This window comes from Talpa occidentalis, unplaced genomic scaffold, assembly GCF_014898055.3.
Source record: "Talpa occidentalis isolate TD23 unplaced genomic scaffold, MPIMG_talOcc4v2.1, whole genome shotgun sequence".
Taxonomy (NCBI): Eukaryota; Metazoa; Chordata; class Mammalia; order Eulipotyphla; family Talpidae; genus Talpa; species Talpa occidentalis.
The window spans coordinates 112,963,183-112,980,267 of record NW_026555331.1 but is presented as its reverse complement, the minus strand read 5'-3'; the positions used below and the strand labels follow the sequence as shown (position 1 = coordinate 112,980,267).

The 17,085-nt window shown below is 36.6% G+C and overlaps 1 protein-coding gene across 3 annotated transcripts in view; it reads right to left on the bottom strand.

The window, feature by feature from the left end:
- Positions 1 to 2,096: 2,096 nt before the first annotated feature.
- Positions 2,097 to 17,085, bottom strand: part of ELAPOR2 (endosome-lysosome associated apoptosis and autophagy regulator family member 2) — a 179,856-nt gene continuing 164,867 nt past the window's right edge. For all 3 annotated transcript variants that reach the window (XM_054692480.1, XM_037510727.2, XM_037510719.2), the window contains exons 20-22: positions 15,500 to 15,678; positions 14,394 to 14,559; positions 2,097 to 3,413 (exon numbers count right to left, since the gene is read on the bottom strand). In XM_054692480.1, coding sequence (XP_054548455.1) covers positions 3,354 to 3,413; positions 14,394 to 14,559; positions 15,500 to 15,678 — 405 coding nt within the window. In that variant the 3' untranslated portion in view covers positions 2,097 to 3,353. The remainder of the gene's footprint in view (positions 3,414 to 14,393; positions 14,560 to 15,499; positions 15,679 to 17,085) is intronic.

The window sequence follows — 17,085 nt, the reverse complement described above, 5'->3', positions numbered from 1 at the left end:
ATTATAATAATACTGTCAGTTCATTTGCAATTATTTGTCCCCATCTAGAAGTTTTACTTCCTTCATATATGATCCTAAATGAAAACTCATTTGAAAATGTTAAACTGAAAGAAATAAAATCGATAAGAGCATAATCTCTGACCAGTTACTGTGAAAGTAAACTCCATTTCAATATTAAAGGAATGATTAAAAAAAATTTCACAGTTTACTCCTTTCAGGAATGTTTCTTTAGGGTAACCTTAATTTAAGATTTGGGCCTATAAATATGAAGTAATACTCATGGTTACAATGCCACAGGTATGAAAGTATATTAGGTTTTTTGAAGATTTACTCTACAAATCTTTTTTGTGAGAAGGTGAATGTGAGCATATACTGACTTTAAACTTCCCATTGAGCAATCTTCCCACCCCAACTCCCAAGAAAGTTACTTTTATGAGAAGAGAGAAATGTTCTGCACACTAGCTTCCATTAGAAATGACAATGAGCCACAGGAAGTAGCCCTATTGATAGACCAGAATTAACAATTGACCAGATTAGTTCTATAGACCCACAGTCAATCATGACCCACCACTTGGGAATCTGAAGACTTGATTAGACCCAAGTAATTCTTCTGTATAACTATTTAAACTACATCTTCTCCTTGGGGGAAAATATATTAAAAATAACAAAAATTAAAACATTTTTAATCCTGGAAAGGACTTGATTACTTAGTAGCCAAAGAGGGGGATGTCAACAGGAATAAAATTTAATCTTTTAAACCAAATCAACACATATCAAACTGCTCAGCACTGTTAAATGGTTGGCATCATATAATTTCTCCATAGATGAAAAGGTCTCAACCAGTAGAAAACTGATTTAAACATATTTTGACAGAGTGCTAAGAGATACTATAGGCAACAGTTGACTTAATGAGGTATTTAAAGGCTTCAAAACTGTGCCTTTTAGGAAGATAAAAAATAACTTCTACTTCAACGGGGGAGGGGAGAAGGAAAACCAGGTGTCAATTAGAAGTCACAGAAACATGATTGATTTGTTGATGACTTTCAACATTCCTCTGAACACTGCAAAGGCAAGACAAAAACTGAAGTGAATTTCATAGCCAGGATTGGTTTGAATGTTTTCCTCAAAATATTCTTTCTGTCACATTTCTTCAGTGTTTGGAATAAAATTATAAGCCACTAGAATCTAAAGGAAAATGGTAGCTCTTTTCCAAAGATGGGACTAAGCTGACAAAAATCTATTTAATATCTAAAATTAGATATAAAATAAATAAATTTTACAATACCAACAACATTTTCAGTGAGTTCATTAAAATTTAAGTCACTTTTGACATGTCAGATATTTTAGGCTATGACAGGAAAAGACAGAAGCTACCTGGGAGCAAGTCCCAATTATCTTTATGGCTTAGAACATGCATGTGGAACACAGTAAAAGATGGAGAGAGGTGACAGGTGATTATGTAGAAACTGCCTGACTGTCCAGTATGCACAACTTTGCCAAGTTTCCTCTAAAAGTGCATTTCAAATATAGTCTCATTCTTCTATTTAAATTTTGATCAGGATGGGGGAAAGCTCATTAGCATTGTTAGCAGGATAAAAATGAGCATTAATTTCTTTTATAACAAAATTAAAGAAATTAAACATGTAAAGGGTTATGACTTTGACTCATGTCCCAACCCAAACTCACCACAAACAGTAAAATAATGGCAACCTCACCTATATTCATGACCCCAATAACACAAATGTATACAATACAAGATAAACATTCATTCAACAATAACGGAATAGTCCAGTGTTTTACCCACCAGCCAAATACACACATTACTTATTTTTCTCCCATTTTCCACAAAAATAAAGGCATTACCTGCTGAATCAAAAGTTACAAGTCATTCCTCATTGAAAGACTTGTGGCAAAACATTCAACAAATCCTACCCATATGCCCTAGCTTGCTTAGCCAATTACCACTATTGTAAAAAATCTGAATTAAGACCTGTTAAGATTACTTTTTATTGGAAACAAACCAAAGCACCTTAGATCATCAATGGCCAGGAAACCCCACTCTTTCCTAATTCTAACATAATTAAGACTCACACTAAATTAGTCAAATCCAACTTCATTTAAATTTTTTCAGCCAATAATATTCAATCATGTTAACATTAGTAACCCACTCATCATAGGAAATATCTCAACAATAAGAATCACGTTTGTATAAGAAAAGTTATTTCATAACGGTTTATGGTACAACCACATTCTCATTATGAAACAATTATGTGCAGTTTTCCAAAACTGAATTCCTTCCTTATTGACTTAAAATTTTTCATGAACGTCACTATCCTTAAAGTCTTGTAGCAGAAAAATGACCATATAACCTTTGTGGCAAATGTTCCACTGCTATTTTCTGGTGACCGTGAAATTGCCCCAATATCTTTGGAAAGTTATCTGTGTTCTCACACAAGTCACCCCACTTGCTTCCTCATAATTTTACAATAATTTGACAAACAAGCTTTCCCACTCATTTTTTTTAAATTATATTTCAAGCACTACATAAACTGTTTTAAGCAATTTGATTTCTAGGATACTGTCAACTTCTTTCCACTCATGGAAAGTTGAGGCTTCTCCTTGCCTTTTTTTTTTTTTTTTTAAGATTCCTCAATATTTTCAGTCAAGTCCTTTTCACCAGTCCCAGTAAAGGTAGACTCTCTTAGGCAATGTACATTTACAAAACCCCAGCACAGGATGACTCTTCCTAAAAAATTACTGCTTACTTCAGTTTCTGAAATCAAGAAAGATATCATATGGAAAAAAGGAAAAATATATTCTTTCTTTGTTCATCAGTTTTAATAGAAAAGATGTTTTAAGGTCAGGAAAATAAATAATGGGAAAAATAAGTATACCTTTAAAATTTTTTTTCAAATCTCCCCTTAAATACAAACAAAGAAAAGACATAAATGTAATCACAATTCATATGTTCACATCTTCCTTCAAAAGCACACTTTTTATGTTGAAGCTATAAAGAACAAAAGTTACCCATTCATTATACGGCATGCATCAGCAGTGCACTGGTGGGCTTAACCTTGGTTTTCAGTAACATGTATATACAGATAAATCTCTTCCTGAGTTTAGCTTCATCTTCAGTTGAGACCCAAATCACTTGCTTTTCTATTTTTGGCAAGATATTTGACCATGTGATAAGGCATTCAAACATTACAACCTCCATCCCTTTCCAGTGGCAGGACCCTCCATGGTGAGATCACCAATGTGCCAGGTATGAGGACAGGCTCTAAACTACGGTCTTGTGAAACCAGAAAGCAGGTTCCTTTGCTCATTAGTCTGAAGGCTACAGCACTGTCTTTTCATATATTTGGGGATCTTGAGGTTTTCAGTTGAACCGATTCAAAATGGTCTTCCTTTTCCTATGAAGAAATACAAAAACAAAATCAACTGCCAAAATTCCAGTAAGATTTCACAATCTTATATGACCAGAAGGAAAGTTCTAGAAAATGTTTTATTCTTTGTACCTATCACTTGTAATTAGGTTTTTACTTATAAAGGAGAAAGGCAGATATAAAACAGCATGCCTACCCTGAAGGAGGCTTCTGATGTCCAGGAGATAAGACAGAAAATCCAAAATAGAAGCAAACACACAATTGCTATAGATACCAAAAGACGTGTCAGTCATTCTTGTGGAGAAACCGCTGAGACCCTTATCAAGGGGACATCTGACCTGGGTGCTAAAATAGATGACCTTGCCATGTGACTCACAGACAAAACAACAGAAAGAAACTAAGTTTTCTTCAGATAAAATAGGCTAAGTAATAACAGGACAGTAGAAACAAATAAGAACACCAGTAAGACATTCGATCATAAGTTCACTGATGTGTTTTAGGAAATTATTTGGGGTACATGCCTACTTAAGATATTAAAAACAATTATCTTAGATAATAAATAGAAAAATTAAATGCAAATATATTATTGCTGGTATTTGTTATATAATACATTCCAAATGTAACCTATTAAAATAAATCAGACTTATTTAATGAAGAAAAAGAAATAAGAGGAAGGATTTCACCCAGACTTTTTATTGTTAAAATTAGAAAAAGCTTTCTGAAGTCTGCTGGAATGGGGTGGGGGTAGGGGAGACTATGCTTTGAAGACAAGATGAAAAAACTAAGATTATTTTTAAAATAAAGGAAAGAGGAGGCAGACACATCCTAGGTGCAAATGGATATATGTCTAAAAAAGAGAAGTAAAATGAGAAAATAATAGGAAGTAGACAGTGAGTATCTGTCAGGACAAATAAGATTGTTTTTGTGTTTTCTCTCATTTGAGTATAGAAGTTGAAGACTTCAGACAAGCTTTAGAGCCACAGCAACAGAATTACAGGAAAAAAATCACAGCGTGAACACCAACATTTCACTTTTCCCTGCCTTTGTTGAGATGACAAGGCCCTAGGAGAGCACACTGCAGATCTCCTCAGTACTCTCACCGGCTTTGAAAGAGTTTGCCTAAGTCTCATGTTTACAAGCCTTAATTTTTTTTTAAATAACCATTGATAATTCATATATTATTAAGCATATGTTATGTTGCAGGAACAGGACTAAACTTTAGGGGTAAGAATGTCAGCCCTCAAAGAGTCACATTCTATTACAGGAAAGAGCTTTAGGGTATCATCCATGAACTAGAAAGGAGATCTGAGATTCATGTGGCCTTTCCTTGAGAAGATTTGATTCAATCTGTTCCTAAGGAAAGGGCAGCAAAGACCTGCTTTATCTTTAAAGTAATATTAAAGATAAAACACTGAAAACTTTATAAAATGTTAGGTTCAGATAGGGCTTTAGATGCTATGTCCTTTGTGTTCATATGGGACTTTGCTCCTATTGCTGATCGTATGTGTGTGTGTGGTTTGCACCACTAACTGGAATTTCCTGACAGAAGAAATTGTGTCTCACTCATTTTCTTCAATTCATAAAATGTGAATGAAGGCCTTGCACAAGGTAGGATTTAATCAAAGTTATGAAAATGTTGTGAAAGAGCCCATTGTAGAAGGAAAAACAGTGGAATGAAATTCAGGAGATATTTCAATTCTTCTAACTCTTATCTAAATCCCCTCTTGGACAAATAATGAATTGCTCTAAGTCAGTTTACTTGTGCATTAAATAAACATGTCATGCAAAATGATATTTTTATATATTTTTATTTATGCATACAAGAACTGGAGTATAGGCCAGAGGTGTGGGAGGTGAGAGGATTCACCAGAGACAAAGTGGGGAGCAGAACAGGCAGATCTACTGAAATACACTGCTGAGGGGATCAGCATATGACAGGAGAGGTCTGTTGTGCCATATGGGTTAGCACCCTGGGTGGGGATCGAACTCAGGCCATTGTAGATATGGCACTGAGTTTGTTAACCCCCATCCCACCAGAGAGGACCCAGAATGATATCTTAAGCTCTGAATTCAAGAATCTACTCAAATGCCAATTTCTCCCAGAAGTTTCCCCTTTATCACTACCCACTTTCCTGTACTCCACTCTCTGTGTCCAAGAGAATTTACTTAATTTTCTTGCCATAATGGATGATGGTGTGTGTGTGTGTGTGTGTGTGTGTGTGTGTTATGTACATATGTCCTTCTTCAATAAACTAGTCTCTGAGATAAATAACTGTCTAGCTTGACATATCACACATGAAAGAGTGTCTAACACACAGTCTTTCATAAATGATTGTGAAGTGCACAAGTAAAAGGAACAATGAAAGAAATCAACTAAAATAACTTTTTTGATTTGCTGAGAAAGTCAAGAAAGATAAATCTGTAAATAAAACCCTGCAAGTCCAGGGCACTGGTAGGGAAATACCAGCCTTTAGAACACAAATAAAGATACATTAGATAAACAAATCTTATATGACACATATGTAAGAGACTTGCAAACATTTTCGCTCCATGAGACCATGTATAACAAAATTTAAAAAATAGAACACGCAGTAATACTTGTATAATAATGTCCATAGCAGCTTCATTCACAATTCGACACTAGAAATAGCACAAGTATGTATCAACAGGAGAGTGAATACATCTTGTAGGATAAAATATCCAAACTATAGAATACTGTTCCTGAATAATGATTAACATAACAAGGTAGCTGAATCTCAAAAATATTTTCCTGAATGAAAGAAAAGTTACACAAATTATACACCTATTGTATAATTTCAATTATATGAAATTCTATAATAAAACTAATCCATAGATTAAAATGATCCTGACAGCAATTTCCTTTAAGAGATGATGAAGGGGATTGACTGCATGCAAAAGGACCCAAATTTACTTTCAGGGTTGATGCTAATGTTCTATATCTTGATAGCATTTAGAGTTACACAGGTCTATGCATATATCAAAATTCATCAAATCACGTTTGTGATGTGGGCATTTCACTCTATGTAAACATTTTATCTTAAAAATTGAAAATGTTAAAAAAAAATTGAAAATATTGAATCTTTTCATCACTTACAAGTTTCCTGATGCATTTAGGGGTAAAATGCATTGAAGTATGCTCTTACTTTGAAATGCATCCCCCCAAAAAGATGTATTGATAAATGGATGAAGGGATAGAGATATGGAGAGGTAATAAAGCAAATACAGTAAAATGTAGGTGATGTGTATGAAGTTGCACCATTATACAATTCTTTCAACTTTTCTGTAATTTTGATATCTCTCATTTTAAAAACTTAAAAAAATTTGTTTACTAAAATTGCTATTCAAAACAAAACGTGGTACATTGAATTTTTTCAGGGAGAAAAACTCTATTCTCCATATTGTTTTTAAAAAACCTTTTCAAGTTTCAATTCTCTGGCTATAAAATAACAATACTTAAAAGTTGTTGATGGGCCTCCCAGATGGCGCAGCGGTTGAGCACTGGGTTGTGAAGCTGCCCGCAGCCTCTACAGTGCAGGTTCGATCCCCAGCCACTGGGTGAGGGTTCCACATGGCACGCAGACCTCTCCTGCCACCCGCTGTTCCCCTCAGCAGTGTACTTCGTCAGTCTACCTGCTCTGTTCCCTGCTCTGAATCTGGTGAATTCTCTCACCCTCCCACACTTCTGACTGTATCCAGTGCTTGTATAAATAAATAAATAAATAAATCTTTAAAAAAAAATTAAAAGTTGTTGAGGAAACACTTAAAAGTTTATGTAATACTTAACCTACTCTTTCCCCTGAATAATTTCCACTTATTCCTTCACTCACTTTAGAGTTCACTTTCTCTTGAAAATCTTCCTAGCACCTAAACAGTTCCTTCTTTATAAGATCATGCCTTTGTAGATATGGAAACACAAGATTAATAGCAAGCAAAAGAAGTATAAGTAAACTGATGATGGGAGATAATTCACTATGAGTCTCTGTTCTACTTATGCATGTCTTGTGAGTAAGACACTGCTTGTCTATTGTTCTAGATAATCTTCTTAAACATGTTTATATTATAAAAAGCCTGGATGATGAAAATAATGTCTCCATCCAGAACAAATAAAAAGTTTGCTTACAGTCCTGGAAGTCAGAGATAGTATCTCCCCTTGCAAGGCAAATGGCAGACCTGCTTACTTCCTCTTATGAAAAATCCAGGTCCCCAACTAAGAGTTCCTCTTCTACAATCTAACTCCGTATGTATACTGATGTCATCTGGTCCACTTCAGTCTGTGAGAAGTGGGGCTTGAAGAACCAAAGAAAACACACTGTCATTTTGGCTACTACTATTGCTGTAATAAATTGTGTTTTGTCTCTGATCCGGGAGACTTGTATCTCCCAAAGAGTCCATGAAACTACAGCAGACTAATTTGTTGACTAATGAGTAGAGTGCAATTTCATAACCTTCAAAGCTCTTCACTGTTTTGATGAGGATGGGAAATTGACAGAGAGGTATCTTTCAGGAAAAGGAAAGACAAGAGCCTCACATACTGGTTAACAAGATCTGAGAGAAATCCATGATAACAACTAGTATAAAATTCATTCTGAGAGAAAAAGTAGGTGTTACCTCCTTTCAGACAACAATAAAAGAGACGTGCACTGATGAACATTTAAGAAAATATGGAAGCCATTTATGGACAAAAGGTGGGTGAATTGTGAGATTTTGGATTGATTCACTTTGGAGATGATACACCAGGACTAAATAATTGTTAAGTAAGATTGACAATAGCTGGGCCATCCTAGGACTCAATACCTCTTCCATCTTATCATGACAACTTTAGATCCAACTCAAAGATGACAGTAAAAGTCTCAGAGACTTTGTGGTTGGTCCTCATGATGACAACAGAGCTTTGCTTTTTCTGGTTGATTGCCCTGAGTCTAATTCCCATAGGAAACCTTAGTGACTGCTATTGGGGCACCTACTACCATGCGTAGGATTTACAAATAGAAGGTGACCAGAGAATGAGATTTCCTCTATCACTTATGTTCAAATCACACATAAACTTAGATGTTGGGACAAATGATCAAGAAATAAAGTGTGTTCCTTTATGTAAGTCAAGCCAAAATCAACAGAAGGATCTAAATCCTCCAAACCCAGAGAGACTTCAGAGTCAAGAGGTCCCCAAAGCTGAAATAGATGAAGACAGTAATGATACCTCTGTAATTAACAAAAGACTTGGGGTAGACCAAAAATAATTTGAAATTTTGTTAATCAACTATGTGTTGTTCAAAAATAAAAGCAAGTATAAAACCTTCTTGCTAGCACAGAGGCTCTTTATTTGCATCCCCCTACATTCCGTGACTTTAACTGTTTAAAGGAGAAAGATGATTGATTAGGGGAAGAACAAAGTTTATCTGTTAGTAAGAGGGAATGCAGGTCATATACAACCACGTTAGTCTGCCAGGGAGCCTTGGGCAGGGGAGGAATTCAAAAATTTATAATCTATTGGTTGCAGGAACATGAGTCACTGTTTAACCTGAAATTGTGGAAGGAGAGGAACATGCATGCAAATTCAACTGATGGGGTTTAAGCAAAGTTTAAAGTGGGAAAGGGACAAGAAAGTGTCCTTGTGGGAGGGGTTCAAACTGTCCATTGAAGATACTGTTGTTGTTGCGTCTACATGTGAGTGTATATCAGGAATTGATGGTATATGCTTGTATTTGCTCATCTCATAAGTACCAGAGGAGGCTGATCAAGAGCAGCCACATATAAAGAACGCTAATGGGATACTCCAGGGTCCTAACTCCTCTGTCCTTTGCAACCAATGTGTGACTCAGTATTACACACAAATTCTTCTACCTTCTGAGTCCAAAGGCTGTCACTATATTATTACCCTGTTGTCAAGTCAGCAGCTTCAGTCCCAACACCCTTGACTGTATTGTCAGACTTCTATCAGCAGTTGCTGATAAATCCCCATAAATTCTGAGACCTCCTATGTAAAGTTCCTTGAGACTATTTGGATATATTTCTAATGCTAAATTAATCTATCCACTGATCAGTGTAAAAATAGCCCTGCACTTTAGTGGATTCTTTGCAAATAGAGAAAGTATGGCATCACGCAAGCATTTTACTTGCCTTTTTATATCAGCTAACCCACAAAGTGCTTTCTTTGAGTTGGACCCAAACTAACAGGCTGTTAAAGATCTGACCAGCAAGCTGAATCATCCTCTAACTTGTGAATTCACAACTCTAATGACCACACTGTGATACAATTTTCTGTGATTAATAATTTGCCAATTAGACACTAACAGTTTTCCCCAAGAAGCATCTTTTGGGATTTTAGATTCAGTCCCTCCCTGATATGACTACCATGCAGAGCCCTTTTAAGAAGAGATACTAAGCTTGTTTCTGAGTTCCTGTAAAAACTAAATGCCATTCCCACACATAACTTGTGATTCTATAGCCTGATAGTTCCATTCATGGTGGGTAGGACCCAATATGATTCACATGTCAAATATAAATGGTATATTCAAGAATACAGCTGGTCTGGCAAGCAACATCTCATCCTCACCTGATAATGTGGCAACATTGCCATGAGGGAAACTTTTTTCCCTTCTCCACCACCTAAGACAAAGCCACTAGCTCATGGGCTGTGGATTCACTGGGGCTCTACTGTACGCCTGGGCCTAGTTCACTGTTGAGCTGGTTGAGCTGAAACCCTATGGCGTTTACTGGCTGCTGCAGCTGTCCAATCTCAGCACCAAATATGCATACTGTAGAGCAACAAGACTGTTCAGCCCAGTGGGCAGAACCCAAAGCCATTCTCATAGCTGTGACCAATAATTCCCTGGAATAAGCTTGTTAAATTTTAATGATTCTTAAGTTATTGCCAAAGGTCAATAAGCTATTTAGTCTGCCACTTGGAAAACTACAACTGTTGTATGCTAAAATTACCTCTTAGGGTAACAAACTAGAAACAATTTTAACTGCTGATCAAATAACTTGGGCCATACACATATATGTCCAAACAAGGACCCCTACTTTGAAAAACCAAATAGGATTAAGTAACTAATACAAACTGCACCAGACTTCCACAAATGCTGCATGGATCCATCATCCTGCCCAATATGGGAATTAACTATGGGTACAAAACAGAAGATGCACAGGTTATCATAGCTTGCCAGACTTGGAATTCATTCCAAAGGTTGACTAGATTTTCCCTGGAAAATTGATTTCATCATATATTTGATCACCTCTTTGGGCTATAGCTGGTCCCTCACCACTGTTGAAGCCTATTCAGGTTTGGAGTTGCTATCCAGTCTGATCAGCTAACTCCAGGCACACCTCTGTGATCCCTGGAAAAAATGTTTAATATTTGTGGCTTTAAGGACCATTTTCAGTCTGACAATAGTAACCTTTTATCATAAAACTACCCAGAAATGGACTGAAAGCAGAGATATTCAGAGATTCTTTCATGCATCCTACCACTGAAGGCACATGGTAATGATGGTTACTGGAATGGCAATCTCAAAAACTGACATGAAAAGACACCTGAGAACTCCCTCACCTCCTCCTAGTTCACACATCTTAGTGAGAGAGTTACTAAACATGGCCATCCCAGAAATGAATCGCCTCCTCTTGGCTGCTTCATGGAATATTAGGAAAATTATACATATATATATGTATATATGTATATATATATTCATCCTATCTAAGGTTGTATACATTAATATGAAAATACCGGGCATGATGTGTTATTTACCCTAACAGCAACCTTTAGGATATTTGGTGCTAGTTTCACAAGAATTGAGCCTAGGTGATTCTACCATAATTCTGGTCTAACCACCTGTATTGTTTTTGTGGGTTGTCATGGTTTTAGACCAAAAGTAGAAAAACACCTGTGGTGTGCACAAGCAGGAAAAATTAGACTAACCTCAAGCAGTCTCTCCAGTGACACAGAGGAAACACAATTATCTGAAGTAAACTGGGAACTCTGACATTTTACTAACCAGCAAGGAGATTACAGTTACCATCAGCTTACACTAATGTAGATCCTAACTAATGCCTAACTAATATAGATCCCACTTGGCGTCCTCAACAAGTGCAAATGTGAGTTTCTTTTCAGATGTATCGTGTGTACTTCCAGGACTGTAAAACATAAGTAGAAGCCAACCATTAACTTGCTTCCCTCCTAAAAACATGGTGGCTTGCGCTTGAGTGCTAGCAATGGTCATAGCTGGCCACAGTTCCACTATTTATGGAAACATTCCCAATAAATCATGTAACCCTTAGCTGCAAGAATCATCCCAAAATAATAGTACCCTTGGTTATTCAGAGCAGGTTTCTAGAGTAGATAAATGATTCACTATTCACATTCACCTCATGGGCAGTTATTCAATTAGAAAAGATGGTACAAAATGGTCTCTGACTTTAGCTCAAGTCGAGAATGGTACCATTCAAGTTTTTCAAGGTGTTCAGGTCAACATCAACTCACTATCAGCACATTGTTATGGACAATATAATTGCCCTATACTTCCTCTTGAGGGCCAAGACAAAGTCTCTGTAATAACTAATATATCTTTCTGTGTCTGGGTTGTCTTACTGGATTGTCATCATCTTAGATCAAAATCATAATGGCCATTTGATTTAGTACCCTACTCATCAAGTTCCTCTCCCATGGTCCTTATGGTGATGTGTTAAATCTCTAGCTTTTTTGAAATGAGCTTGACACTCTTCTACCTGAATCTTACAGAAAAAGGATGTAGGTGTCAAGTGTGACCTTCAGTTCTCAGGTTGGGTGGAAAGATCAATACAAAGAATTAAAGAGAAAGCCACTCCATTGCCAAAGGTAGATCCTGATGATCTGTGAGATTTTTTTTTTTTCCAGCGAGTTGGGTCTGGGACCCTGGGTATATGGTTGAGGCTAATAACAAAGGTTGGTCTCCTCTTCCTATTTGATGTTGTGATGGTAGCAACTTTATTTCAGTGCTGTATGAATCAGATTGGCCAAATGAATCAATTTGATTCCAGCCTTAGTCATCTGATAAATCATAATAGGTGCTGGAATGCTATGCTAGTAGGAAAATTCATCAGAAGTCAAGATGGTATAGAAGCGAGATTTGGCTATTATTAGGAGACTAACATTTTTGCACATCTTATGACTAAGACATTGATTTCTCTTTGTTCTAGACTTTCAGTGTATTTGTAAAGAAAGCTGTCTTGGAAGATAAAAAAGGATATTTTCTCCTTCTAGAGCAAAGGGCAGGTTTGCTTGCAGTCTTGAAAACACCATCTCTCTCTGTAGCAATAAACAGACACACTACCTGTCCAATACAATAGCAATAATATCTCCCTTTGGAGCAAAAGACAGGCATGTTTACTGCCACTCTAAAAGATTCTGGTTCCCAAAGCTTTGGGTTCCTTTCTGGTAACAATGCAACCCACTGTGTATGCAAGAGACATCTATTCCTATTCACACAACTGGTATAAATGTTGATATTCCAGCTACTGCTTCTGCTCTGAGGGCTAACTGTCCTTTGCCTCTGACCAGGATATTGATGTCCTCTAAAATGTTCATGAAACTTTGGTAATCTGACTTGGATAAAATCTCAGTTACTGAAAATCACTATCTATTTGTTATCCCATAGCAATAGTATCCTCCCTAAAATATTATATTAAGAAGGGAACAATGAAATAACCATCCGAAGAGGAATATGACTTACTCATTTTTTTAAAAGGTTTTCTATAATATATTTATGAGCCTAAATTAGGAAAGTTAAAAGAAAATGATTACTAAAATATTCTCAATAAATGTAAATTTTTTTGCCACTTGTCCTTCCTGTTGAAAATCATTTAAAATGCATTTTCTTTCTCCTGTTACATTCTATTTTTAATCCTGAGTGGGTAAGCTGGTAATTGCTCATATTTTAAGTCAGCAATGAAGAATGTCAATAAAATATGTTACCAAAGATTGTATTTGTGGTTACCAGAGGTGGAGAGGGGAGGTTACAGGAAGGTCTTCAAAAAGTACAAACTTCAAGTCACAAGATATGTAAGCACTAGGGATGTAAGCTATAGCTTGATGACTATAGTTAACACTGCTATGTAATATACATGTAAGTTCTTAAGAGTAAATTCTAAGAGTTCTTATCAGAGAACTTTTTTTATTATTTCTCTATGAGATGATAGATACTAAACTTTAATGCAATAATCATTTCATAATTTTTGTAAGTCAGTCCATAATACTGTACGATTTAAACTTACATAGTGATGCCTATCAATAATATCTCAATAAAGTTAGAAAAAATTAAAAATAAAATAAAACTGTGTTTACAAGATATTTAAGGCTCGACGTTCTCTGTTTGAATCATTTAAAAGCTGACAAATATAATGGCACCTAGTAAGAGGCCTTTAATACCACAAAAGTTTATATAACTTTTCTCCATGTGAAATTATCATATCATAAAATAAAAACAAAAAGGAAAACTATGAATAAGAGATTTTTTCTTAAATCAAAATTTTATTTTGTAAACTAATAATAGACTCCTTGTGCTTCAAGGCTAAAAATACCTCTTAGTTCAAGACTTCAGCAGCTACTGTTAATAGCTTGCTATATAAATATTAACATAAATACAGATTTAATAGCAATATGATAGTCTACATATCTGTGGTTTTCACATTACTTATCTGGGACATACTGACTTTTCAGTACACACAGATATCTTTAACAACCACACAGTTGCACAGTATTCCATTGCTTCAATATATGGAAATCTCTTACCTAATGCCCTATTAATGCAGTTTAAAGTTGTTTCAACTTAGCTAACCAGCAAAACAATGCTGCAGTCAATACTTTTGTTTTTACAACTTTGTATTTTTGTTGTATAAAACACATGGAAATACAGACAAGCTGAGTGACAGGACTTATATGAATGCTGCTGTTAAGTTAATATGCCCCTGATTTATAAATGTATAGTAATACCAAGTTAAACATTCTGCTCTCACCTTTGTTGCCAAGGATTTCAGTTTTCCCAGTAATGACTGTTTATTAGAATATACAACTTCTTCTTCATTATCTTCTCCTTCCATGATAGCACAACTGTCTGCAGCTGGGAGCTCACACTCTTTTGAATTAGTTGTCATTACTAATTTGGAATATTTGTACTCCAGTCTAATAGTAGTAAATAAAGAAAGTGGTCATACATCAGCTTGTAAAATTGCCTTGCAGTATAGTTGCTCTACAACAAACTGCCCTCACCTACTGCCACAGTGCTATGTGTTCTCATTTATCCACCATGTACACACAAATGTTTTCCAGGATTTCAGAGAATTGGTACAATACAGTTAGTTGACTTAATTGTCCAATTATGGAGACCTTTTGAAAAGCAAGGAGAAACTGGATATGTGACTATATTTTCTTCATTTATCAATATTTAAAAGCTAATTCATTATATGGCTTTACAAAATTAAGTTCATGAAGATGAGAAGATGATACAGGCAAGTAACTTAGTCTTTACTCTTTCTCTATATCATTCATTCCTTTGTTTACTATTCCAGATATTACTTTGTCCCTAATTATTACAATATAGAACTCTTATTACAGCTCCACTGACCAGTAAACCATATTTAGTCAAATCATGTAACATCAATTTACATTAAGGAGTTAGACTCAATAGTGAACTCCAGAGTTTTCAAATCCTGGAGTAAATAAAGGTAAATTTAGTCTGTTTCTTTGCAAATTATCTTCCCATAAGAAATGAAATGAAATGGTGGACCAAAAAGACAATATAATACTATGAAAAGAAAAACAGAATAGAATCTGCCTTCCAATCTAGCTCTATTTCCATTTATCTCAGTGATCTGGACTGTGTTTTTCTTTATTTTATAAGCGTGTCTAAATCAGTAATCTCTAATACTCTATAAGCTCTCTATTATCAGAAAAACAATCATTTCTATTTGTTCACCTAAATACATTTCTTATTAACTCCTTCACTAGGAAAAATTTCTTGTGTCTCTGAAAAAACTTGTTGGATCCAACAATTAAGTTAAAATCATTCACAACAAAAGAGATCTTGCAGTTCTCATATGGTCACTCCAAAGACATAACTTACTTTTGATTTTTTTTCCAGAAGTAGCAAGTTAGAGCTACCAGCAAAACGGCTGTGAATGCTCCCACACCTGCTCCCACTTTCAGCCAAAAGTCAACTGTTTCGCAGGTTGACAACTTTTTCTCGGGCAAAGAAATCCCTTTAATGCACCACTTAGGTTCATTCCAGACATATAAGGTTTCCTTGGGGAAAAAAACCACGAAGGTGACATAACAAATGAGGTTCAGAAAAAGGATTTTGCTAACTTTTTATTCAAAGTAGGCATAGCAAATTATTAAGTATTTATCTAACAGAACCTCCAGAGAGGGGAAAATATATAGAAGGGGCTATATAAAAAAATAATGAAAATTGAACAAAACCAAATGAAACATTCATTGTCAGATCAGAATACTTGCTACATGCTAAAGAGGTTGAATAAAATTGATTCCATCTAGAGGCACAAACACATTTTCTTGCAGTTTGTCATGAACTAATTATTGTGCAGGAGAATTACAGTTATATTGAAGAAAACTTTGACCATCTTTTGGGTAAGAAATTTAGCATAGTTTTTTAGAAACTATATAAATTGAAAAAGCTTCAGTGTGTGATAACTGTAAATTTTCATTAAACAACTGCAAATAAATTACTTTTAAAATGGGTCATATTATTTTTATAAGAATGATAAGGTAAAAATGAAGAAACATATTCAAGATCAACTGCTGTATCTCTAAGTATAAAAATGACATTACAGAGAAAAACATTAACTCTTGTCAGCAAATGTTGAGTTCATTTGAAGGGAATTCTAACAAGAAAAAAAAGACTATGCAGAGAGGGCGGAGCAACATGGCGGCGAGGAGACGCTGCGAGTAAGATCTCCCATTAAAAAAAGTTAATAGGGAGGAAAAGCGGCAGGTCCCAGTGAGAACCGGGACACGGAAGATAAACGGACGACTCCAGCAAACTGCCCGAAGAAGAAAGTTGCCATAAAAGAGGAAGAGAAGGGAGGGAAGCGCAGAACCCTGCTCCCCTCCCCCGCCCACAAAGTCGGCACTCTCCGACCGGCAGAGAGGAGGGAAACAACAAACCAAAACGGCCAACAAGAAAAACGGACACAGCAAGCGGGACTGTGAGTGGAAAGGAACTATTGCAGCCACCACACCCCGTGAACAGGAGCTGAGGCGAACCCTGCAGGATCCGCTGCAGAGGTGAGCTCCAGGCACCAATAAAGAGAGCCCCGCCCCCCAGGAGGAGACCAGCACCAGCACACAGCCCCGGCCGCCCGGTAAGCTTGCGAGGAAAGTGGCGCGGATCCAGACCGGATCGCAGCTGCCCAGGTCCCCGCGCCTGCGACCTAGGCTTGCGGGGAGACAGCGGAGGCCCTCCCTGAGTGAGCAGGAACCAGGCGCCCAGGCAGGGGAGCGGGATTCAAAAGGCGCCATTCCCGCGCCACTGATCTGGGCTACAGCCCGCGTCCTGGAACTGAGGGCTTTGGAACTGAGACCCGGGGCACGAAATTAGGGGCGTGGGTTCCCCACGACGGTGGGGCACAAGGCAGACACAGCACCCCAAAGCCGTTGAGGTGTACCCTACCATCCCCGCTCTGCTCCCTG